At 34.8% G+C, this 27907-nt stretch overlaps 1 protein-coding gene across 4 annotated transcripts in view; it reads left to right on the top strand.

Moving 5' to 3' along the window:
- The first annotated feature begins 1282 nt into the window (after positions 1-1282).
- LOC113495563 (sodium channel protein Nach-like) overlaps positions 1283-27907 on the top strand; it is a 35632-nt gene continuing 9007 nt past the window's right edge. For 2 of the 4 annotated variants that reach the window (XM_026874328.1, XM_026874326.1), the window contains exons 1-9: positions 1283-1986; positions 2077-3931; positions 5341-5509; positions 5602-9739; positions 10543-10639; positions 11973-12082; positions 12949-13114; positions 13271-13425; positions 19649-19781. In XM_026874328.1, coding sequence (XP_026730129.1) covers positions 9552-9739; positions 10543-10639; positions 11973-12082; positions 12949-13114; positions 13271-13425; positions 19649-19781 — 849 coding nt within the window. In that variant the 5' untranslated portion in view covers positions 1283-1986; positions 2077-3931; positions 5341-5509; positions 5602-9551. The other 2 variants (XM_026874327.1, XM_026874329.1) reach the window with 2 other exon arrangements.

Genomic DNA, 27907 nt, shown 5'->3' with positions numbered 1-27907 from the left:
AATGCCACCGCAAGGTGAGGTTACTTTGTGAATAAAGATACTAATAACACTCCAGATGTGTACAGCTGTTAGTCATCTATATTTTGTTAAATAAATAAATAACACATTTCAAATACCATAAAATACTCACAACAAAAAAATTCAAAAATTTGAATACCACCAGACTTGTGTATAAGAACTAGTGTCCAGTAATAGGTTAGAGACCTATTACCGTTGGAGTTTGACCCCAGTCAAAAGATTCACATGCTAAAATACATAAAAAAGACATGTTGTGGAAACCGGCACACCTGATAACTTTTCTAGATGTGATAACTGTCTAAAGCCACGTCGTAGGCCTACGGGCTACCGTACTTGCTTCATGGGAAGTTCTCCAATACGGTAAATTCATATTACCAATATTGTTTCGACTTTTGTTTGAGTTTGTAAAGCGAAGCGATAAACATTAATCTACCGAAGGGCGAACATGACATTGACATTTCATGTAACGTCAATGTCAACAGTGACAAAGGTGACACTTACGCATAGACTCGGATAGAGAGGTTCCTTTGCTATAAGTTTTTATTTTAGTTTCAGCTATTGTTTGGAGAAAAATGCCGAAAAAGCCTTTCGCAGTCTCCTGTGACAAGAAAAATACGCTTTGGCTACTATCTTCAAAGACAAACTTTAATGACGCTAACATGTATGAATTCGAAAGAGATTTGATTGGCACGTGACGTTGATCTACTACTATTTTGAAATCAAAAGTCATTTCATGAATTTTAACTAGTACGTAGTATATTTTGCAATTGTATTTGGATTGTTTCTATTCTTCCAATTTCGTCTTAAGCCAACGAAACACCAACCACTGAAATCATCTAGAACAAACTCAATGACAATTTATCTTAGGGCGCATGTGTAACAGCACAACGAAAAATTTTACAAGTGACGTCTATGGTTTATTTCATTTCAAGTGGAGTAATAGTGTCTGATTTTTACGGCATATAAAGTGTTAAAATTCAATATGTTCCATAAAATCTTACCGAAAACCTTTCCGTTTTAATATTTGTAACGTTAATGTTACTTCTTGTTACGTTCTCTTTTCGGTTTTAAGTTTTTTTCTAAAGAGCCGATATTGATAAACTTTTGAGTTTTATAAGCTTGAACACGAAACTTGTTTGATAAAATAACTACAAATAAGTGTAAGTAATTTTCTTATATTTTTTTGTAATTATAAACAGAAACCATTTTAAAATTACAAATAGATTTGAAGAATATAGTTTTTAAAAAACGCGTAATTGAGGTATTTTCCGGAGTAGTGCATAACTTATTGAAATTTCTTTAAACTAAAAGGTGCGCATGAAAAAATTATATCTGGTAAATCAGTTAATAAATATGTATGTTATGTGGCTAACAAAGTAGGCACCACCAGATGATTAAGAATTAGACTTCCATTTGTGCATCAAAAATAATTTTAAAAGGACTTTCTCAAAGGTCAAAGGCTCATGACATTTGGAAAAGTAATTTGTAATCGGTTGATTTTTGTGTCGGTACAAGTACGGTGTGGGAATCTCAGTTCCATCAAACTAAACCATTTCGAAATTAAAATAAAGGTGGAGATATTAATTTCATGAATTCATTTATAAAGTTTGCGTAATAACAACCTGTTAAAATACGGACTGCGCACAAGGCTCCATAGTTTTTATTGATCTGCGCAAGTATTGATTTGCGTCAGGTGTTTCAATTTAGGAAAATGATAAATTTACATTATATCAAAAGAAATAGATTGCATTAAGTCATGCTTTATGCTAAAATATTGATTTTTCAGTTTGTTTTCACTAACTAAAACATTTATTTTAAAATTATCTCGTTTCTTCAATTATTAACTAACAACTGGCAACACATTCTTTTTTATTGCTGTCACCATCAGGCATCAAATGCATACTCGGATCCGATTAAAAATTATTTTAAATCGTCAGCAATTTAAGTTAAAAATTCCTTGTGATAGGCGTGAGTAATCGCAATAAATGTTACGTTGTACTTTCAGTGTTTGAGTGGACTCTAAGCAAAGTCTTTAAACGTGGTTTTTGTTGTTTTTAGGCACGCGTCAAATTATCTGCCTTGTAAGGGGCGTTCATGTTTTCGTGAAAAATGATTGAGTTTACGATAAAAACATTGGATTCCAACAACCACTACTTCTCAGTCGAAGATGAGGTAAGACAAAATCATTGCTATTAATAATTTTGTTGACTGCGGAGATTGAGTTATTTTTCACCCACCCTCTATACTTGTAACGCGATATTAGTAGCTTAAATTTAAATAGATTTTGTAGCGATTGATGCATTGCTCATTGCTAAATAGTGAACTTTGTCTAATGCTAGAAATGTTGTGGCGCTTAATCTCACAGCCAATTCAGTTTCAGGCTAGGTAATCAATAATCTTTCTAGGTGCATAGGTGTACTATAGGTCGTAGTAACGTTAGTGCCTATAATGCTCTGTAATTCTTTTATGAATGTGATCTTAGAAGTGTTGACTGTTGAGCTAGATATGATTAAAACCAACTCACCCATTCCTAGTTATATTAGTGTATATTTATTTGTTTTGAAGTGGAACTGTGTTGTCACCTTTAGGGCGTATTTTGACGTAACTTTCATTCCATATTAAGACCTTGTGGATACATTTTAGTCATGTTTTGATTATCGACTTAAATCAGATATCCTTCGTTACTCTGGAAGTAATACTATAAACACCAAATACCACTACTATTACTACGAGTAGCTTGTAAAGTATATATTGTCATTTTTGGTTGTGTTGTTGTTTTTATATCAGTTTGGCAGTGAATATAGGGTGCCAAAGCATATATAGCACATATAGTATATATGTATCTATAATATAGACAACATATCATTTTGCTCTTTTGTTTATAAACATAAATCCACTCAATTTTTATTGCCGAAGCTGTGGTACTCATATAAAATATATTCAATATGAACATTGGTTATAATGCAAACTAGGTATTTTAATACTATTCAATATCTGATAATCAATAACCATTTTTTTTATATTCCATATTTTTGTTGGTTAATTCTTATTGGGTGACCACATCTGTTCTACATATTGTAAAACAATTTAGGTTAGGCAATTCTGTTTCCCGACATTCTTCAAATCTTTAATAAGGCGTGCAAAATTAGTTTATTATATAACAATGTTTAAATTATTATAACCAAATGGAAGATGTTTTCATTTAAATAGTGGCAATTACGGTTGATTGTTTTCTTCCTATTAATATTGATCACAATCAGTGTTAGTTTTCATATTCTGTCAAAAGGCATATTAACTGTGCTGTGCTGCATACATTCTTCCTTTTTTGTGGTAATAAAAAGGCCTAATTTCTTTAAACTTTACTCACATGGCTAAAACAAATAATGAGTAATTTATTATGGAGCTGGTGATTTCTTAGGTTAACAGATAGTGCCTGTCGATCATAGTTGTCACCACCAGATTATCATAGTATGCCTTTGGTACTCTGGTTGTTTTATTAGTTAGGAATAGTTAATTGTATTTTGGTGAATCTGTGTGACATTTATTACTGTCAGTGCTAATGTTAGCTCAAGTAAAAATAAAGATATGGTTTTGCGAGGAAATTGGCTCCTCAAATTTGTTTCGGGAGGAATCTCTAGCATTGCTTCAGCATTTTGTGGGTAGAAGAACTAATACTTCTAGAAATGCACGCCGACTGGCGGCGCGGCGGCTGCGGGCGGCCTGGTCCCGCCGCTGGCGCTGGTGCAGCACTGGGGCGAGGAGTGGGTGCCGGTGTTCAGCGGCGACCAGCAGGCGCAGCGCAACGAGCTGCCCGAGCCCTACAGCGACGCCTACCTGTCCGGCATGCCCTCGCGCAAGCGCCGCTGTCTGCGCCAGGCTAGACCCCCCACCACACTCGATGCTTTCATGAACGGTATGTACCACTTCATTAAGCCTATTTATGTTACGTAAACAATTCACTTGCATTTGATAAAGCCTGTATTTCTCATCTAAAAATACTAATTTAAATGGATTTAATTGGTAATAATATTAATTATTTTACACTTCTTTCGTTTAGATACCTTTACAGGAATCATGATTATGTATAGTCATAGGTACCAAAAGTTAGTCGAACTGCATGGATATCCGAGTGTTATATTTGATCACGCCAAGGTCCGGTGCATTTTGTAACCACGCGCTAAGCTTGTTAACCTGTCGCGGGTTCGATCCCCGTATAGGAGCGGTGATCACCATATTCTTGCTCTCAGTTTTTTGCATGAGATTTGAATGTTTGTGAAACCCCAAAAAATATAAGAATAAAAATTCTTGGTACTAAAATCCACTTTTGTACAAACTTGCATAGGTAGATCATGATCCTTGCAAAGGTATTAGCAGTGGCGTAGCGTGGGCGTTTCTTGCCGCCTCCACTATTTTATTTATTAGTTATAAAATTTCATCTAAAGCATCATCATTTAAGTTTATTACATTTAATAAAGGCACAAATACATTCAAGACTAACTAAAAAACACATGTGAAAATGTAAGGTGTTAGCTCACGCCTAAAACTAACCAAGTCCAATAAACCCGAAAAATTATTATTGAATTGCAATAGTCAATAAAATTGTTTCACTAGTACTAACCCCAGCCCTGTGGAAGAAGGAATTTAATGTGTCACAGACTTAATACGATTATTAGAAGACATGTTACGTTTTGCTATGTAAGTTGCTAAACGCTAGATGCAAAAATACAACGACCAGCTGGCTGTTTGTACAAAGTATGAGTTAGCTATATCTTTTTATAATAAAAGAAAAGGAAAAATAGCATTGTCATGATGTGTGACTTCTTTCTATAAGACATCAAAATACTGTAATACAAAAAACCTGTGATTCACAAGCCTAATTAGTGACTCCTTTTTGTAAGTCACCCCCTGCCAGACTGCCCCCTACTACGCTACTAAGTATCGAGACGTCATGTGTAAATTAATTAGTATTATGACGAGAAAATCCGTTCTAAAATAGTTGTTTCAATTCACTTTTCAATTCCATCATCACCTTCGACTAAAAGAGCCCCGATGCTCTGGTCGATGCCGCTCCCTCCAACCGACTCGATCCACAGGCAGTCCTATTAATTCTGCGTAAGTCTGCGCCGCACCTCTAAATTTGATTATTATTTTTTTTTATTTTACACACATCAAGTTATTAGTTTAGTATTTTATTTTATTTTGAGTAGTTATTATTAGTCTTATAACTTTTATTTGAAATCATTGTAAACACAACACATTTTTCATTGGTCTTGGTTGTGCTTGTTGGGCCGATATTTTAATATATGTTTTTTGAACTAATAGAAAGCGTACGCGAAGCTGTGAACGACCGATCGATTACGATGGACAATTCGATAATGAGGACAGCCTTCCGGGAGCACATGCGCGCGATAGCTCGCCAGCGAGCAGCGACCTCGGATGATTACGACCCAATACGCTACGTATCCGCCGCACGGTTCCTCAACGGCGACAGGTAATTCATAATTACTACTTATTCACAAGCACACGACGGAAATTGCGTTTAAAAGTATTTTATTAAATACGGATTCGTTTGTGTTATTTCAGGAAGAACCCAACGCCGACGACGCAGGAACCCCCCAACGTCCCGAACGCGAGCGCCGAGGAGACCGAATAGGCTTTCAGGGTCAGTTGTTTATGCGGCTTTGCAACTACTGTAGCGTGACTTAATAATGATTACCGATTTCTAATTACCCGTTTCAATAAGTAATCGAAGATACTGAAGTAAATTGATAGGGAAGTAATGGTCGCCTAAGTAAGCGAGTTATCTTATAGCCGATGTAAAACATATACAATAAATGTCTACAGTTATTCTCTGTGCTTATACTTATTGTATTATTATATTATGATGAATGGCACCGAATACTTATATAGACTCGCGGTATGCCTTTTTGTAGCATTCTTTAAGGTACTTTTCCGTGCATACTTTTCGGCTGAACTAAGATCAGTCGCAATGCGCGGGAGTGTACCTTTACTTAAATAGGAGCTCGCTTTCTTAATAACATTTTAATGTTTTTTGTGATTAAGCATGTATTTTGCTTAAAGTTTTTAAAACATAGTTGGAAGGGATATTAATTGAAGTCGTATCTGCATTTTTTGGTATTGGTATCCGGCATTAGTAACGTCCGGAACATCATAGCTGTACAATTCCTTCAACTCTTAATCCTTATAATAACTGTGTAGTGAACTAGAGTTATTTGTCGAAGTAATCATCTTTACCTTACCTTACTTTACGAAGTAATATTTACCATTTTTCTATAAAATACCTACGTATAAATAAGCGTACCGTATTGATGTGATTTTTAGGTACTCTTGTAGATTTTTTGGAGATAATAAAGTAATAATATTTTAAATGACATTTTAATCTATCCCATAACATAAAAGATCTACTTATCGTAATAAGAATTTTCATGTATAACATAATAAAAATGATGATAGTCACATAAGATACTTATTTATAATAATAAACTTGAATTTAACTGGACATATTGAAATCTACTGTTTATATGCCGTCAATTCTAATTTGAATTTATTTAAAATTTTAATTATAGTTTTATTATTTATTGTTACCGTAAATAAGTCAACAACAGTCAATATATTCTTGGTCTCCTTATTTTCGAGTAGAAAGAGAATTGCTGATTGTCTGTATCGTAGTTTCTAATTAGTGTTACAATATATTTCTGTCTGTCATTCTAGCCGGTATTACTCTAACCAGCTCTTGATTCTTGATATAATATGTATTGATATAATTGGTCGTATTATAGTTGACCAAAATATAACAGATTCTAGTTTATAAGAACATATATTCTCTTATTCCTTGGTGTACTATCGGTGTACTTTAAAATATTCTCTCAATTATTGTAGTTAAGTCGGATTGGGCAATTAGTTTGCTAAACAGGATGATTCTGACTCGCATTGAAGCTTTGTGCGATGGTACTTGATATGAAACGTTTGCAGTAAACTAACCAGAGCATTTCACATCCATAGAAATAGATTATTAGTTATAGATTCCATTTCACCTTATAATATTCTTGAACGACGATCTTTGTACAACTCATAGTACTTAGGTACGAGCAGCTTTAGTGGTCTAACTTAGTCATTGTCACACACGAACGACACGCAACCACTTATGTGAAGTCGACTCTAGTAGCTGTAAGTTACCTTCTAAGTACTAAATGTTCTCTGTATCGATTATGAATATCGTAATAAACACAGTTATGTACTATCAACCGCTTGTTTGACTTGTCTCCTAACTCCGCACCCATACTCATTGTCTAGTGTCATAATCCATCATAGTTTAAATGCTTATTAGACAGTACTTTGTATATACCGATATGATTAACAACACATTTAGCACCAATGCATATCGTGTGGTGCTTTACCTGTACCATCAAGGTACATTAAATTTTTATTAATGGTAATTTAAATAAAAAAAAAACAAAAAATTTGATTCTAACAATTCTCATACTGCAATTTTAAACCATTTCTGGCGACAGTGTTATATTTTCAGAAAAAAACTAAAATCTGAGTAGAATTTTTCGATGGTTGCCGACATGCATTGATGTAGCCCTCAGTCGTAGATGACGTGCCAGAGTCCGATTTAGAGATGTGAAAGTCGGATAATTACTTTATTTTTAAACTATTAAGGGCTATTTACCATTGGATCATTAACAAACTTGTACTGTCTACTGTCTTTAGATACTATCGAGTATATAATTCTGTCTCAGCATCAGTTACAGGATACATAACTTGGTAGATGTTCTTTGATTCTAAAGTTATAGGTTATCTAGTAGCGTGAGTAAAACGCCAATACCTATATTCATCCATCCAGTTTCAGTACGTGCCGATGTAGGCTCTAGACGGACCGCATTTTCTGCATTCGCAAATGCAATCTAACTGAAAATTGCAATTCAAGTGCAGTTTGAAAGCTGCAGTTGAAATAGGAGTGCAAAAAAATATGCAGTCCGATTGCAGTTTAGTTGCAGTCGGCGTGCAATCGAATTGAACTGCAATCTTCGATTGGATTGTTCTTGAAGTCCGACAGCCTAGAGCCTTAACTTTGTGTGCAAGATAACTCGAAACAAAGAAGGAGCAAGGAGATACATGATCACTATACAATCTACACAGGCCGAGATACAATGTCAGCCAAAGGTCGTCGTGCTTTTGCCCATGAAACTTGTTTTGTTTAAAGTATGAAACAAGGTTAATCGATATTAACCTTGCCTTGTAGTTATAACAAACAGGTATCTAGCATGCTATTGCTATTGCTATGTGAACAAGGTAAGCAAGAATAATTTAATATAATTATCTGGATGATACAATTATCTGGGTTACAATAATCACTGTCTCAAGTTTTATAGTTAATTTCAGATGTAATATTTTCAATCAGTAAACTCATTGATATTTTGCTTACAATCTGTAAATTAAAAAAAATCTCTTGTCATGATGTACGTAATTGAACTCTTCCGAAACAGCTCGACCGATTCTTATGAAATCAATTATGTATGCATATTAGGTAGGTCTCTGAATCAGAAAACTTTTAGTATTCACACCTTTAATTTTTTTTTCTTTACAACTCATTTGTTTAGCAAAACGTTTGATGGGACAGCTAGTAGTTTCATATAATTTAAAACTAGTCACCGGAAAATTCAGATTGCATGAAGGTAAACTTATTTAGGAATGAAACACGGGGAGAATAGGACAATTAAATTAAATTAATTAATTAAGTAAACATTACCTGAAGATTCTTTAAAATATCCATAGCCTTGGTAAGAGAATTACGTTTAAATTGTTATTGTCATCACAAATGGCTCGCTGTGTGCAGATAGGATTGCCTTATCAATATCGTAGTCTTTGAATGATCTGAGCCCAATATTCGCTGGTACTTTTGTTGAATGTGGCCTAACTTGGGAGATCTATGACGAACAGTGGATCGCGATGTGCTGTATTAAAAGATTTTGAATGTTCGAATAAATCTTCATATATAATCAAAGAAAAACATGAGCTCTTACAAAACGGACGACGAAAACAAGACCATGTGTAAAATTGATGTTAGGGGAAGACTTGATGTTAAGTAAAATATTTAATTTTACCGAGGTAGAAAACATTTTTGTAAAGGTACTTCCTAATGTATAGGTATAGTCTTATTTGCCTTACCTTCAATTTAGACCCTCTGACCTTAACAAAATTGTTCCAGTAACATCAAGTTTTTGATGACCATATTTTTGAAGCAGGTCAGTAGGTAAGCCATGTTTAATGTCAGGAACATTGTTTTATTAAATTACATTGATAAAACCATGAAAAATTATAAATAATGATTAAAAATTAATGGTCATCAAGTTTGTGGAACTGTCATTAGCGTACACTCGCTTAAATATTTATTAATGTGGTCGCACTATCTGTGATTGATCTAGGTTTATAATTACTGGCTCGTGAACAAATCACCAACACTTGCTCACGGCAAACAGACCCTATCTACGCTGTTTGAAGCTATAAATATGGTACAGTTAACTGTAAAATCTTCGAGCTCTGAAAATGCGAAAGGTTTTGTGTACAGTGATCAATTGGACAAAGATCGAGAGTCGAAAAAACGATTCTGCCTGAATAAGTTCGAGGAGTTCTGTAAGAGGACTGATCTACATGGATATAAGTATATCGTGATGGAGGACTACAATATAGTTGAAAGGTTTGTGTCATGCCTAATATTCTGAATTGTAATTATCAAATTGTAAATTTGAAAAGGAACATGAACTTAATTAGGGATAAAACAAAAACGACTAATTTAGGAACGCCCCTATTTTTAAAGTAATAGGCTTTTTAATTATAAAGATAGTAAGCTTAAGTGACTAGGAATTAAAGCCGTGCCTTGAGCCTAGGGTAATCTTATTTTTTTTGACTTTCTAAACTTAAAAAGTAAAACATATGATCTCGGCATATCCTAATGAAAAATTATTTATATGACACTAACTTTAATTACGATTAGTTTCTTATGAAACACTTTAGTCAATTAATATTCAAGTAATGAAAGGGATTAGGTATAGATTGCCACACGGATCCAAAATATTTTCGTTATCTTACAAAATGACTATACTTTAATCGAGCATCAACTTATCCTTCAAGATTAGCTAGCTATCCTCCGTGACTTTGAGCTGTTTTATCAATTACAGAATTGAATGATTAGGCAGTTACTATTATGCGATTTAAAAATATAGCAGAAACAAGATTAATGGTTAGGACAAGAAACAGCATGGAATTATTCAGAGCCGATGATCATATATGTGTGACTATAAGCCATAGGTATTCGTCTACTTATAAGTAACTAAATATTTTCGAGCCGTTTTTCGATACGAGAATCGATGTTAGCCAAATTAAAATTGATCCACCCGTTGCGGAGATTCGCTGTTTAATCAAACTGAATCTTCTTGACTTCATTTACCGTTTTTAATTCTCTGGAGCTAATATGTTATAAAAGACATGTTTTGGTTTTAGATTTGGCTGGGCAGTAGCCGTGTTCTTAAGCATTGGTTTCGCAGCATACTTCGTGGTAACCGCTTATAGGTGGTATGCCAAGAACCCCATTGTGACTGTAAGTATTTAGTAATAGGTGTAGACCTAGTGCTGCTCAGGATGAAGACAGTGGATGTTATCCTTTTATACCGTCGCAAAACTTCTTTCGAAGCGCTCCAATTATGGTCCGTGGAGAAAAAACGTGTATTATGTGTAATTTTATTGAGTGTCTGGGTCAACTTGATAAGTACCAACCTAGCCCTGTCCTTTATTTGCGTTTCGATTCAAGTAATGGCTTATACATGTACTTTGTTACCAGTAGGTCATTCATAATCAACTATTGTAACCAGTGCAATTATTGCTGTCAAAATGTGTATTTTGTATCACTTAACATACTGTCATTAAATCACATAATTAATTAAAATTAGTTTTGATGTCATCATTTCCACTTGTATAAACATTTTTAAAGTTGCTAACAACCTAACAAGAAACGCCGAAACAAACTCAGGGGCGTCGAGTCTCTTTTGAAGTCTGGATATTGTGTACAAAAAACGTGAATGTAGTAATTAGCCAAAAAAATTAGGGAATGGGATCCTTTGACTCTATAACATTTTTTATGTTTAATCTAGAGATAATTTTTTTTTTGCTAATTCTTATTTTTTAATAGGTAAATGTTTCTTGTGATGACCTTTGTCATAAGAGAATTTATCTTAAGAAACAATTTGCTAGTGGTATGGTATCTTCAGTAATCATTTCTTTTATAGATAAAGTACGGTTGTACGATATCTTATTCAGAATATATCAATTAGATACAGCCGTTTGATTTTAAATAATAACAATTGCTTTTGTGAATATCTATAAAAATTGGCTCTAGAGATTTCTTGATTGTGAAGTCCAGTTTGCTAAACAATAATAAGGTACAACACAATTACTTTAATGTCTATTTGATTGCACATACATACAATATTTTATTTTATTTTTTGCTAAAAGATACAAACGCCTACTGACTTTTTCAACAGTCTCAACTCCTTATCAATGCAGAAGTTTATGGCTGGGTCTGGTTCTTCTTCAGTGAAAATTAACAACAGATTAAATATACCACAGCTGAGTACAGGTCTTTTCCAAAACAGGGAAGAGTTAAGCACTGTGGTTTGGAAATTGCATATTCCGAAATATTTTTTAGTCCAGGACTCCTCACAATGCCTGTCACACAACAAAAGGACCTACTGAATCTTCCAAAGTTATAAAATATGAAAGATCACTTTTTTCATTCATCATTCAAATTCATTCACATAACCGTAAGGCCACTTCAAAAAAAGATCCATAAAAAGTTATCAATATAAAAGTAAATCATTCCGCCTTAGACTAATAAATAAAATTTCAATTAACTTTGACGTCTTCACGTGTTTTAGGTAATAGAGAGTACTCAAGGTGCCATCTGGGACGTGCCTTTTCCAGCTGTCACTGTATGTGATCTAAATATAGTTTCCAAAAGAGCGGCGAGGCAACTAGCTGATAATTTGTAAGTTTACATTATTATATCCTTAATTTATGATTGTTTATTTAGTTACCTAGACAGCGTAAAAAAGTCCTAAGCAAATATTTTATGTAAAGAGAGTAAAGATTTTTAAAAATATTTTTTAATATACTTTTTTTATCTGCAGTAAATAGACATGTATCTTACCAGAGTAAATAGGTATGCAACATAACATGCCAGGTTTATAATAGTCTTCTCGTGGCTACGGCGTAGCTTGTGCTTTTCTACGTAGCACTAAAGAGCGCGTAGCCAGTTAATTGCGTAGCGGGAGTCATAAGTGGCGTAGCAAAATTGAAGTCTTCACATTTTATTATAGTACGAGTATAAGAAACTTTTATTGGTCTTGTATTAATCCGCATAGTTTAGTTACATACATGCCTACCATTATGCCTTCAAAATAAACAATACAATACATACTTTTACAGCACAGGTGCATGTTAAAGGAACATGAGTCATGATAATATTTTATTTTGTACACTGTATTTACCCGATAAATGCAGAGTCCTTGAAGTTTCCATTAGTAGGTATACAAACAGCTGGCAATTAAGTTCACTTAAGCCAAGGTCACAAACAATATTTTTTTTTATTAAAGTTTTCAATGAGAGATTATCGAGATGCATATCGCTACGTCTGATTCATATGACCTTCTAAAATTATCCAGTTACTAAAAAATAACAGACACATATAGTCGTTTTTCTGAAGTAGTGGAAGCAAGACAAAGGCACTACACGACGCAAATCAGGTTTCTCTTTCAGAAACAGGTGATAGCTGTGGCAGGCCCTCTGGACTAGCACCTTCACCTGAAATTCACTAAACTGCTAAACAAAACTAAAGATAATGTTTTATTGTAGGACTCTTCCTGAGAATGTAACGGCAGACTTTATATACGGCACCTTTCGTCTAGTCCCCCTGTTGTATTCCACTTTCTTTGCCGAACCCGAAGAAAAGGAACATTTGAAAACACTTCAAAATGTTTTAGACGATAACAACATAACCATAGAAGCACTTGTTCTGAAAGTAAGTATTAATTAAAATGTAACAAAAAAAACTTATTACTACTGGCCTAACCCCATTTTTCTCCGTACGTTTTGTTTCTGCATATGTCAATAATAAAAAAAATACCTTCTAGAAAATATATGAAAAATCTTGCGAACAACATTCCCTTTATTAAAGCTATCACCAGCAGCGACGTGCAACAATTTAATACAGCGATGCATGTGGAAGAACGCCATCTATCGGTGCGAGGACATATTCAAGCCTATCTTCACGCTGCTCAGCCTCTGCTGCACGTTTAACTACTTCGCTGTTGAAGATCACTCCACTGCAATGTAAGTAAAGAGGTCACATTCACATCAATTTGCATCGTTTACGCCTTTGCGAATGGTATAGAACTTGACTGCATGGCTATTTCTGGTAAATATTGTTCTGTCTGTTGCTATGGCCGCTGTAAACTAGTATAACATCAGTCGGCTCACCACCGATCGTGATGATACACTTGAGCATTTACTCGTAACAGACTTGTACTTGTTGTACCACAGTCCCAATTCACAAGAGCTCTCTAAATCTGCTAGTGATTCTAACTTTTGATACTGTCTGTACAGCCTGTCACTTTTTTATGATAAAACTTAAATTTTCTTTAAATCTTCATTTGTTTCTAAACAAAGTTTAATGGATAGGTGCTGTATCAAAAAAAAGATTGTGTTTTGAATGAATTGGTGAAACAGAAAAGCCTAACGACGTGTATACAAACGGACAAAATGGAAGACCGGCTATTGTGAAACAAATTAGATAACAGCACAACTATAGTAGTAGTGGTCTAAAAGTGAACCATCGTATCTGCAACGTTTTCCGATTTTGTAAGACCTTTCGAAAAGGTGAGTGTGAATGGAATTGTAATAAGCTGCGCTGCTGACTGATTAGAGTGACGGTTTGAACGCGCATTTATAATGAAAGGTTATTTCGTAAGAAACTGCACTGTAATGACTATACCATCAATTATGGCACGATACCTGTTTGTCAGTCTACGACAGTCTAGAATACTTAGTAGATTGTGATACTAAGCTTATTTTACCTGTAATATTTTTAAGGTTCCTTACCCAAAGGCTAAAACTGAAGACTTCTCGAGGATCGAACATAAGACTCGATCGTCTGCCCTTCTATTAGACAGTTGATCTTTTTTACAAATTATCATTTCTGTTAATGCTGTCACAACAAAGGATAAAACACAATGCAATTAATATCTAAGGAGGCTCCCATACAAAACCTCGATTTTTGGTACATAAAGTACGGAACCGTTTAGGCACGAATCTGACTCGCACTTGGCCGGTTTCTTACGTATACAAAGTCACATATATCTTGTATGAAAGTTGACTTGATCGCTAAGTGACGTAACCTTGCAAAGTTAAATATTCAAAGAGAGTTGTTTTGCCCTATGGCGTTAGATAAAACTTTATTTGTTTCGGAGACATGTTACGTACAAACCATAAAATCTAGGTTCAATTAGACATAGCTTCGTTGCCATAAAATATACATGTAGGCTAAGTTTTGAATTAAGAAGTATAGTATTTAAATGTGTTATCTTCGACCAGTCTCATCGCTCAAGTAAAATCTTTTTGGAGTATTTTACTTTAGTACATGGTCGTTATGATGTCTGGTATACTTTTCAATCTGACATGACAAACTTTGTCATCACGTCTTTTACGGGTTGCTTAGATATCGGTTGGCATCGTCTTTTTCGTTAACCTTTTTTAATTGAACTAAGTAATTCTTTACCGATTACCCTGGGTAAGGAAAACGGCACTTAAATAATATATCGACAGATTGCTAAACATAGAAAATGTGATTGAAGCTTTATCGTATTACGTGATAATTTTATTAGATCAGCGCTTTATCTTCGCTTCGTATAACGATTAATTCCGGGTACGTCGAAAGAGATACGATAATATCTATTTTAAGATTTCCTCTTCGAAGGCTGCTCCCTTGTGTAAATACCTGGCTTTCGTTATGCTTGCTCGAACATTGATTGACTGTTGTCTTTAGGTGTATTGTACAAGAACTAGGAACAAACTACTCGCTACTGCCTGTCTCGTCCTAATACAGCAGCCGTCGTAAACCGACTGCCAATAGGAATCAATGTACCTAAGTATTGATTCATCTACTTACTACACCTATTCGATCTCCATAGTACAAGAAATTTAAAAACACTGTTTTGAAAAGATATGTACTTTAATCACTGTCTCTAAATGTAGGAAAAACATTTTCATTTGTTTCGTTAGTTTACGAAGTAGAAAATCTGTTAAATCATCTCACTGGAGTACAAAGACATTGATATCGTAAAATCGACCATAAAATGGAAGGTCACGTGACTAGAGAATAGACTATAATAAAATGGTTACGTTTAATATTTTATTATTGTCAGTACTGTAAAACGAGGAAAATAAAACAGGGTAAATAGAGGCAGATTTAAAATGTTCTTTTTTAGACTAAATTAATAGATTACGAACACTCTCGTTGTTTGATAATTTACTAGCTATTGCTCGCGACTTCGATTGCGTGTAAAGTAGGACCCAAGATAGGTTAAAGATAAATAATTTGCAAGAAAATACTTAAGTAATATTGGGACTATTAATTAGGATTTAAACGGTGCGCAAATTTAATTGAAATCAGGCAAGTACTCTATAAATGAGTGAACCTTAGTAAGAGATGGATATAATTAGGTTTTAAAATACGAACTACATATTTATAGTATAGCTCACGAAAAATAGATGAGAATTCGTGTCGTCATTTATCATGGTGTGCCGCTAATGAATCATTCAAGTATTCAATAATAATAAAGATTATAATTGTTAAAAAGGCAATGAGTCACTTTTAATGTACCAAAATATGAATATGAATCATTTCTATTTTAAATATTTTATATAAGAATGTGTTCTTTCATAAAATACATGTATAAATATTTCGGATCTATGCTTTTATTTTGTTAAACAGCAATGTGTGCTGAAATTATGTAAATATTTATATCTCTGAAATGATCAATGTCCTACACATTTTTGTGTTGAATATTTGACTCTTAGCGTCGTGATTCCTACTTGCATTTGACAGGTTTTTTTATAAAAACAAAAAGAAAAGCAATGCATTATTTTCTTCGTTAAATTTATCTACTTATGTTTTCGGTCGCACCCTTTTATAATTTACTCGATTAGATCATAAGATATAATCAATATCAAGATTAATAGATAATTTAAAGTTTTTATTTTCGAAAAAAATACACAATTGTTATGAGTAAGTTTAAAAAGGGTGGTAAAAATAGCAAGCCTTCTCGTATTGGCATAGCGGGGTGCTTGCCACGAGTACCAAACACGGTCGTAATCAAAAGGGTTGTTACTGTCACATTAGACATTGATAAAGGAAAGAATTTATGGGTAGGTACATTACATAACATACAAATGGAATCAATACAAAATATTTATATCAGTAATGAATTATATTGTTATAATGAGTTTTGTAAGGCGTTTATAATTGTTTGTTTTATAACGGTATACTCACGCTTATTTATCGGTATAGTCTGAATAGCTTAGGACAAAACTGGAGTCCTTAATCATGTGCCGACGCGGCGAGGTGGTGACATTTGTCATTTTTCAATACATTTTTAATAAAAATATATGCTTTGGTAAAATATGTCATAACTAGCTGTAATCGAAAATGATCCCACCGGGACATAAAATCGGGATAAAAACTATCCTGTGCGGTCATGCTGGTAGGAAAAATGAATGTTTCACATGAGATTCAAAAAGGAAGAACCTCATTTAATTTTGCAAAACAGACACGCTTTCATACTTCCAAAAAGTCAATTTATTATATTACTATAAGCGGTGCGGCTATAGGCTCTTTGTACAATTATATACATATTATTTGTCCATTTGTCGTATTACTATGATGTCGTACTACTGTTTACAATCAGTCGTTGCAGTCGCGTGATCGAGAGCTTTGCAGTAGGGTTGTATCACACTCTCTTTTCTCGCAAATTCAAAGTCGAACTCACCTCATACACCCGCGATAGCGGCGACACTGGCGATAGTATTAGCAATAATAACAGTAAAAAGATATTACATGTACAGAAATGTAATACTTGCCTTAAAAGACTACTTAATAATTTCGCTGTAAACTCTATCGTTTATCACTATTTAATCGACTTCTTGTCTGGTTTTAGTGAAGTACTATTTTAGTTTATCTTATCGCGGCACAGGTGGAATTCTATCACAGTAGTCACACCAGCGCAAAAATTTATTTTGTTTACAATTTGGGACCTTTGAACTGGCTAGTTAGTTTAGAGGTATATAGGCTATATAGGCTATCCCGCCGCGTCTGCTCATGATTAAGGACTCCGGTTGGATTCGAAACTAGTCGGGCTACCCCGATAAATACGCGTGAGTAAACCGTTACATCATTTAATAACATTTGTCCTACGCAGGGATCGAAGCCCGACAGTCGCGCACAGTGGGTTTGGTATGGTGACCTCAACCACTCGGCTATCAATAATTTAATAAGTTACGGCACGGCTAGCAGATTAGTGGTTTCTAAGTTTTACGCTGATTGCAATAAAACTATGATAATGAATTACATGATCACGTAAAGACGCAGGTTGTGTTAGTTTTGCACAATCAGCAAAAAGAGAAATCGGTGATTCACAAACCGCCGGTACTTTTCATTTTCCTCTCCATTACGATTCGGTAGTTATGGACGTAAAAGCGAGACAGACAGACAGAAATACTTTCGCATTTATATTATTAAGTGCGGATGTCGACCAGTCTGTCGCGGTAGGGTAATCTTTGTCTACCTCAATATTTCTATAACGTTGATGTAATCGCTCTAATAGTACATCATATTAAAATACCTTTAGCGATGCTATTAATATACTAAGTGGGTTTTACGATTGATACGTTCTCACACGCTTCCTGTCGGTAAATTATGATCATTAGGTGCCGATAAACCTTTGGTAATGATTTCTTAATGAATATTTATTTAATTGCCTCACGCGCTATGTTTTTTTTGCACATGTTTTGTTTAGATCAGTCGGTGTTGGTTTCCTTGTACAAACTTTTTAAATTAATTAAGTGATGTTTAAAGCAATGTGAGAATCTTCCATCACTGCGAGTGCCACACTCTATGTGTTAAAAAAATAATAAAGTTTATGAAACAATTAATGTATCATCTAAGTGTATTTTTTTTTAATATATCATCTTCTCTTGTTTTTTTACGTGTACGGGGCACTTGCATTCCTGACAAAGACAAAATTGTTGTTGTCCCCATAGAGACATGAACAATTAAATTCAAATTCAGTGTTGGCAGGTTATCCGTGATACCTATATCAAAGAAAGGTTATTGTTATTTTGATTTAGCATTGTATTTTTAATTTCTCGTTTGTTCCGAGAGGTTTGTTGATTAAAATTTAATTAACGCAAGCGGTTCCCTGAGCTCGGTAACGCGTGAATTATTTCGACCAGAAACCCGACTGATTACGTTTAGGTACTGAAATTTTATCTGAATTTACACCGTATTGTGGAATTGATTCACTTTTATTTTTGGTTTAGATATTAAAATGGATAAAGCTTGTGTTGAGAGCTAGAATGTTATAGAATTCTCACAGATGATGTACATGTTTTTGTTGCAGCTATAATTGCAAATCAAAATTGACGTTAAGTACCGGTTGGTACGGTCCAAATTTGAAGAGGAGTTTTTTTTGCTATAATAGAAATTAGTATTTAAATTAAACCCTTAGCGTTGCTACGGTTGCTTATTAAATATATTTTAGTAGAAATAAAAAATATGCAAGATGCAAATAAATGTAACCGTAATGCATTAAAACGATAAGGAGTCCGACTTTAAAGTGCTCGACAGTCGCATTGTAGGTGTTTATAAAAAAGTCATAAATATTGTTTTACAGATAAAAATAATAATCTCTTTATCTGTAGTATTTATAATTCTTAATCTCAATCGTACTTATCCATTGTGAATACTGATAAAATTGCTTTTACGGATAAGAGTTTGCGCTTTTAATAAGTCGTGTGAATCGATGTTTAAAGACAATGGCTAATGAACCTAGAAAGAAAATGAGACTCGCCTCTGGGTTAAATAATATCCAATCATCTGTTAATCACAATTTAACTTCCAATCGTCATCAAAACTCTACCCGTCTCCATAGTAAGCTATAAACAGAGGAAGACAGCATGATACTTGACGGAGATTTACAATTGAGCCTATTATTAGGTCGGAAATCTTATGGTCATAGAATTTTACTGCAAATTAAAAAAAACCGTCTAAGGCAAAAAAAAAATCGTTAAATGGTCAATAATCAAATTTATGCTCTTCCAACTGTTGCTTGACCACCATTTTCATTTTTATTGCCATAGCGGTTATGTAAATTCTCTGATTTTTTTACAAGGCATGGTGTAAAAAGGTTTTTTTGCGGCGAGGTCGGATCAATCGAGCTTAGTTTTTTCCTCTTTATTACAGCATTCTATAATAGTAAGTACCTCTATGTATTCTTCGCAGGACCAGCGAAGGGTTGCCCTCGATGTCGCCTCGCCGTGTGGCCGCCTGCGGTTACCAGACGGCACTAACAGCGCTTCTATACACAGACCCTGAAGACTATTACAGTGCCACAGTAGCGTCGCAGGGAGCTTTGGTATGAGTTGTTCAAGAGCTTGTTGTGTATGCCAGATATCGCTGTATGTTGTAATGCGTGCTTGTATTCATAACTTGAAAAGTACCGCTAAAAGACACTATAATATGTGTGTTTAGGGGTGTTGTTGCGGTTACAAAATAGTTTTTAATTTCATTTATAACCGGCTTCATAAAAGAAGGAGTTTCTCAATTCGCATGTCGTTTTTTATGTTTGTTACGTCAGAGCATAGGACTGCATTAACATCAAATTTTTCGTTTATTTAACGTGAAATATCTATTATTTGGTCAAACTTAAAATCTCGCCTTCAAACCTAAAAGTTTGGCGAGTTAGAATAGTAAGAAAAATGGTACGATTTAAAATAAATAAAAAAACATCACAAAGATGTACGATGCTTTGTTAAGTTTTGATAATTATCTTGCTAGATTTGGTAGTTTCCTAAACGACTGTCGATAAAAACGAAGGAGTACTTGCAAAACCTTTAGTTATCCTGGACAATTCAGCCTATAATCTACGAATTCATCTTATGAGGACATTCCTAATGTCCGATGGGTTTCACAATAGTTTATGTAAGTACGAGTATAATGTAGGTTCATGTATGTTTTTTACTAAACGTCCATAAACCGCCAATTGCGTAAAAGCTTTTAAATTTGTTTTTTTTCACATGCAATGAATCACGATATTCTCCACATTATTTCTATGTTTGATTGTTAAGATATTAAATGACTAATGTCTTAGACGATAAGGGATCCGGAAGCTTGCGTAAAATGTGTGATATAACTTCACTACGGTATGTATTACGCATGATAGAGATGTTCCTATTTGTTCTAGATTAAAGTCAGAGATTTTTATCGTTGAACGTCGCCTTGGTGTTGATGAACCTGACGGATTATCTATTAAAAGATCTACTACCGTCAAGTGACGGCTGACGGATAAAGTCTATCTTGAACCGTATTTTTAAAGATAAATTTGATGATGATTTTCATTTACCCGTCAATTTTAATTAAATTTAAAACTCCATTTTACCATTATTATTCTTTGAAGCTGTTGAAGCCGGTCAGCGCACTACTCGGCCTAGAGCAGTTCCTCGTATATACTACCTACTCGTATTATATTAAGTTCTGGTTATGGGTGACAGGTCTTTTATTGCATCGGCACTATCATTACTTACTCTTTTTTTATTTATAGAATAGGCATATCTCCTTTTTTAACATTCTACAAATACAATATATTTTCCATCTACCAATTTTTTTATACTTTGTACCCATTTTTTTTCCCGGGGTGAAACGCTAATGTCTTCAACGCACGTCGAGGGCACGGCGTGGGGGTATGTCGGACTTCCACCGACTAAAAACACCCCGACCCCTTCTACTGCTTTAGCCAGAGTCACGGGATCGCTCGCGCATACTCTGCACTACTCTGGCTGGCTCTAGTCCTTTGGACTCCTTCTCAAGGGATGGGTGAAAAAAGCCCACCCCTCACTCCTCATAAGAACGGGTGCGCAGGACGACGCGCCCGTCTCCTTCTTGGCCTGCTGGCTGATCGAGTGACAGGGTGCCCTCACCGCCACCCGCAGGCCCGACCTTACGGCGGCCGTAGGTCGTATACTTTGTACCCTGCATGCACTAACGACTAGGAGAAGGAGCTTGTTATTAATTGCCTCCCGTTTACCTTTTTTCCCGTGGCATGTGAAGTTTTTTCATAATCTCACTATTACAAGGCATCACAGCACGTAAACACTCATTTTGACTGTTGTGACATTCACGTGTTTATTAATTACCTTTTGGATTAATCGATTGGATTTGAAATTTCGAATGACGTAAATTTAGATAAAGAGGTTGAATTTCGATTAATTATCAGTATGGTAAGTATTCGGTATATTTGGGTAATAAATCAATTTTCTTTGGACTTCAGACACGGGAATACACGTATAACTTAATTTTGTTTTATTATTGACCACAAATATAAAATGACCATCCTTCGACCTTTGACCGCAGAAAACATTTCTTAAAAAATGTGACTTTGACTTCTAAGTTCACTTGCTTCTAATTATTTATAAAATATGTAAATAACTACAATCCATATTTGTCCTACTACCGAGCATAGGCCTTTTTAGTTCAGGGGAGGTTTGAGCCCCACGTCAGGGGGCCACATTCGGTGCTATGGATGCGGTCCCAATATGAGGCGAGGAGGCCGACGCTCTTTACACATTGGCCTCCACACAACGCGAGAAAGTGACCTACCAGCCCACATTACTGTCCGGTGGAAGCCCGCGGTCGTTGTATGAAGGATTGCAATGCATTGTCATACACCGACACAAAAACGTGGATGACGTAGCACGGCGGTTCAGGTTAGCCAGTAAAAGTCTGACACTACCCATTTCCTCCCCCGAGGGAGTGGGTGTCCAAGAGGATTCCCCCGCCTTACCAAAAAAAAGGTGAGGTTTGAGCGTTGATCCGTGTTGATGACCACGACCATAAGTAAGTGATTAAGTAAGTTCATACAACTTCGAAAAGATGACATTCAAACTGGCCTTCATTAATCACTAATTACTTGATTTGTGTTCATTGCGAAGTATTTCTATAATTCTATAATGATATCGCAATTTCGCATTAATTTATGAAAACGGAATAAGTATTTTAAAGTAATTAAGTATATAATAAGTAGCTATTTCAGAAAATTTTCAAAATCTGTAGGCTTTCATTGGGAATTGTCTCACGTAGATTTTTCAATAAAAAATGAATAATTTTGTTCACCGATATTAAAAAATAGAATACGCACCCAGACGATTTTAATCGAAAAATAAGTAATCAATTATATAAGTTGATAACAACGAGGTCGCAATTTCGTATTTGCAACTTTACTACGCATAACAGTTTTTGTGACCCGATGCATTTATTTTGCTTCCTTTATAGACGAGAGAAACAATTGTCTTACGAATAAGTTCAATAGACTAGGGATGTAATAATATAATTATGCATTTGTAGATTTGGTCAGGGAAAAGGATATATTACTTAAGACTAATGATAATTTTAGATTACTAGTTCATTTTGGATAAGCATAGTACATTGTTGAATAAATGCAATGTTAAATTAAATTGACACTTTTCATGTGACGGTTTGAACGACCAGAACCCTTCACAAAATGTTCTAACATACATGCCTACTCCATCCTTCCCTTTATCCGAAATTATATGAAACTTTCACATTTGTACGGATTTCGGATGCCAATATCCCATAATTTCGGTTACGATTACGGAGCTCAATAACATCCCCGTTGCAGACAAAATGGCCTCACATCGCTTCGCACTGCAATATCAGGACACTTACACATTAAGAAACAATACTATAGAATCGAATAAAAGAACACACTTATCGTGTGTAAAGCGTTGATACACACTATGTACGATAAGGGCGCTTCTATTGTTACTGCGTTGCATTCGTTGCGTAGGTGGGGTCAGTTTCAGTCTTTTCCTACCTATATCTATTCTGAGAATGATTAATTTTCACGATGGTCGCGAGTCGAACTCACGACTCGCGACCCCGCTCATCCCCCACAGCTCATGTTTACGAACTCCGGTTGGGTACGAAACTAGTCGGGCAATCCCGATAAAAACGTGTGAGTAAGCCGTTCATCATCATTGCATGCATCATTTAAAAACTTAATTAGTAAGTCCAATCAAAGAGCACTGGTCTTCTTAAATGCAACCTTTTATATTGTCACCTCTTTATTGTGATATGATAAAGCCAATGCATCTAGAGTCTAATTCCATCTCTTTAATTAATTCTGTAAAGAGCGAGCGCCGTGTCGCTTCTACAACTGCAACTTGTAGGTCCAAGGCCAGTTGTAGTTGTAGATGCGAGATAGTACTCCCGAAGTCAAATATAGATTGTGATAAACTTCGCCTTATATAGATTGTATCAGTTATCTGCTTGTGAAGATGTCTAGAGATAATTTAGACGAACAAGTTTATCCTAACAATGGTTTCCTTGTATTTTCGACCATGTAACTTCAATCTTTTGTGTAATAAAACCGATGTAGATACCGATTACTGTTGCTGAAGTGTGTTTCAAACGCAATAATAATATCAGGCAATAATTTTTTGGTAAAAGATGGGGAAAAAGTCCGAACACATATTTCTCGGGCTCGTCCGACTAGATTGGGACAGTCGAATGAATAAGGTGAAACAGCGTCAAACCTCTTGCCGGGATGTGAGGGTTTCAATAAAGAAAAAACAAAAGATTTTCTCACGTTATTTACTCGTACCCTAACCACTTTTGATTAGTGATATAAAAACGTAAAAAAGCTATATGTAACTTTAAAAACGATGATGCTTCTGATATGAACATACAACATCGTGCATTCAAATCCGTTCGTTGAACCGCAAACCTACATGACATTAAGAATAATAAGGTAAATTATCAGCAGACCTTAATCGTAAATATAGATTCAAATCGATAAAACATTATGATCACTCGATAAGATTCGCAAGTAGTGAAAGTTCGTTGACGCACCTATCATCTCGTAGGTTGCGTAACGTTTAGTGGAAGGTTATAAAAAAAGTATTCGTCATTTTTATAGATAGATTATTTTATACGTTTATGGAACTGGACGACTTTAGATTCTCTGTTGATGACTGCCTTTTTATTGAGTGCTGAAGATATTGTATCAACACATTATTATTTATGAATGACGCAAGTAGATAAGCATGTTTTGTGTTGGAACGAAAAGCGGAAGCAATAAATTTGAAATTAGCAAGATTAATCAATCATGCTTTTCATTTGGTTGATATTTTATATCAATCTACATTCTATGTATCTGCGCTCAATCAAACTGATAAGCTATGTGTTTATTTACGTAAATATGTGATCACCAGGAAGCTTGGCGTTTACTTAACACATTTAACCATAAACAGCTTTCGGATCGAATTTAGAATAACGATACTTTCCAATAAAAAGTCAACAATGCAATAATTTCGTCAATTCTCTGAAAAGAAGATCTTATGCACCTTATGATGTTTAAGAAATAAAGTTTATTTTCCATGAACATAGGTGTTTTTAAGATTATAGATTATTAAGGAAATATTTTTGAATATTGTAATTTAAGTTGTTATGATTAAGGACAAATAAATGATAATTGGTACAACTAGCTCTACAAAATTAGTAGTAGAATTTTTACCCCATAGCTAGTAATGTACTGTAGACTCCTTTTTAGTAAATTAGTAAAAAATAGAATTAATTAGAAATTGTCGTGGTGTCGTTGAATTCTAAGATTATCTGACTGACCATCACTATAATCGGTTGAAGGAAAAAATGTTGAGGAATTTAGATTCAAAATCCTGAACTTATAAATAGCCAATTGGGCTGGCGTGGTTATCATTGAAACTAAACTGAAACATATCTAAACTTTCCGTTATGGAAAGCAACCTGTGCCCAGCAGCGGTAGGCTTAAAGTAAAGTACCTATATAAAAAATAAAAGTATGACACATACACTAAACATTAATATACGTACGTCAATAAGCGAGATATTGAATCTACGGAGTAGTAAGTTGATTTGTAGATAAATGCAAACAATATCAAAACAATAAGTTTGAATCATTTACCTGGTAAATGTGGCGCTTAGTGGCGCTTATACCTACATTACAACTGAGTACTGAAAATTTCAAGGAGGTTTTTTTTGCTTGGCTAATTTTGGAAAAGTTTTTAGAATTTTGGCATTGTTTTATTTTTTTACCTCGCTATTATATTTGACCCTAGGGATGCAAAGGGTTTTACGAACATACAAGTCTCATGCACAAAGACACCCAGACTCAGAACAAGCATTCATGCATGATACCCACACCTATCCTACGTGGGGACCGAACCCGCGACACGTCGCGTACAGTTTTGATTCGCATCAACCACTCGGCTACCTGTGCGATTCGCAGGGCGCAAAATTTACTCTTCCGAGTATTTCTGAGAGCCTTTTGTAGTTCTCTCTTTGCGAGTATCCTTGTCTTTGTTTTCCATTCCACACGTAACCTGTTCACACATGAGCGGTTGCGTACTGCATGATAAAACAGACGGTACGGGTTGAAAGGGACATCTGCGTACAAAGTTCGCGAAGTTCGTTAATTTGTTAAATATGTCGACGGCGTCGGGTCAGAATAGCCAACATCCAGATGGGTTATTTAATTAAACACTAAATCTCAATCGTTATCGTTTTGTCCTAGGAGACCGCTTGCTAAATGCCTAGGCTGCAGAGAGCAAGCTCCAAATCTAACCCCTCTAATTGGTTCACACAATCCTCTTCTGAATCATCCTGATCTAAATCATCCTCCCTGGACATCATTAGTAATTTATCTCTAATTCCATTATCGATATGGATATTAAGAAAAGAGGTTTCATGAACGAGGTAGCATCTTTTTTATTAAGAAAAAGATTTTTGTTTTAGATTTTTTGCGAGAATCAAAATTTTAATTGTTTTTTTCTTTTTTAATAAATAAGTGTCAATGTTTCTTCCAGCCATTTCCCTTCCTATTTCATAGATACGGTTGTTGATGGTTGAACGTGATTCGTGGCCTGATGGGCACGCCTATATTGTAATTATATATCATACGATATTGATATTGGGTGATTGCTTATCAAGAAAAAAAATACCTAAATTTTTAATCGATAGGTATTTTAATAATACAGGGAAAACATTAGATATATTTGTCTTCCGTTACCCTACGGCCAGGAAAGTAGCCGACACTATCTTTTGTTTACGCGTATCTCAATTGCAATGCTTGAAGTTAATTATTAGATACACAAGATTCACTCCATGTCGTAGAAAAAAACAAATAATTTTTGACGCTCACATTACTTAAAAAAACTCCAAATTTTCCGGCGGTTTCGAAAATTTACTGTTGATATCTAAGGAGTCTTGCAGAGTTCGAAAAAGAAAAAAATACCTTTTTAATCAGAAACCTTATTTCAAACGCAAAGACTTCTTTAAAAAGGAATCTTTACCACAAAAATGATAACTACAAATACATCATTTTTGTGCATACATTCATCACTGTTGTTCCACACACACATTGAATTTTCCTTCTTTTTCAGCAATCGAGTACCAATTACTTATAAAAGCAGCATTTTCAAGCAATTTTCAAATTACTTCTCGCGTAATATTTTGTTATAATTTCGCTTTCTTTTGTTTCATCGTTTCGAGCGCCTGTGATGCTCGCCGAGGTTTTGATTTCCCCGTGGAATTTTGAGCAGTTCCTTATTACCATATTATAGTTTTTCCTACACTGAAGTAGGTATGATATTAAAGGAAATGGAACAATAAGTTCAGTGATTTCTGTATTCAGTAGTGTCTGAATTTTGACCTGTTTGAAGTGGTTAATTTGTTATTTTTTTAGTAAAATAATAGCATTTTCTAGTTATCAAAATGGACAGTAATCATTTTTTCCCAATTCTCGACAAAAAAGACTCATTATTAGGTGGTTATAAAATAAACCGACTTTTGTTAAATCGCTTATTATATCAAGTTCCAAAATTAAAAATACCATTACTCTTATACCTTTTTAATGCTCAGAAAATAGCCTAGCAGCCATAATGTTAATCAGAAATAATCAAACAAGAATGCAAAACGTGACAAGTAATATCTTTCATGTAATACGCAAATGGCAATAAATGTGAGCTTAAATAATGTTATCCATAATTTCTTAATCATAATTAAGCAGGATATATCGCATATTTTAGATTTCCATTAAAGGTTGGACCCGTAACCATGAGGCGGCAAATTACCGCTGCTCCTAAAAGACCTTTTTAGACACGCTTGACCTTTAATGGAATAGTTAGTAAACTAATATACAAATATACTACTCCGTTGCTAGTTTATGTATGTAGTTATTTGGTTTAATACAAAATAATGACTATGAACAAAGAACTAGCAGAGAGTACCCACCATTTCTCGTGTAAATTTTTGCCGTTCTCAACGAGGCAAGCCCACACCACTTCCCTATTTATTGAAACTTATAAAGCCACGATCTACAACGGTAGTGAATATCGTGATCATTAGCATGTGTGGCCCCGCAAGGTTCATGTGCCTCGCAAAACGATTGACAATCTTGGAATTCTCTTTGAAAAAGGACGAGTGGGGTTTT

Source organism: Trichoplusia ni, chromosome 7 (genome assembly GCF_003590095.1).
Source record: "Trichoplusia ni isolate ovarian cell line Hi5 chromosome 7, tn1, whole genome shotgun sequence".
NCBI classification, from domain to species: Eukaryota; Metazoa; Arthropoda; class Insecta; order Lepidoptera; family Noctuidae; genus Trichoplusia; species Trichoplusia ni.
This window is presented reverse-complemented; position numbering and strand designations above follow the sequence as displayed.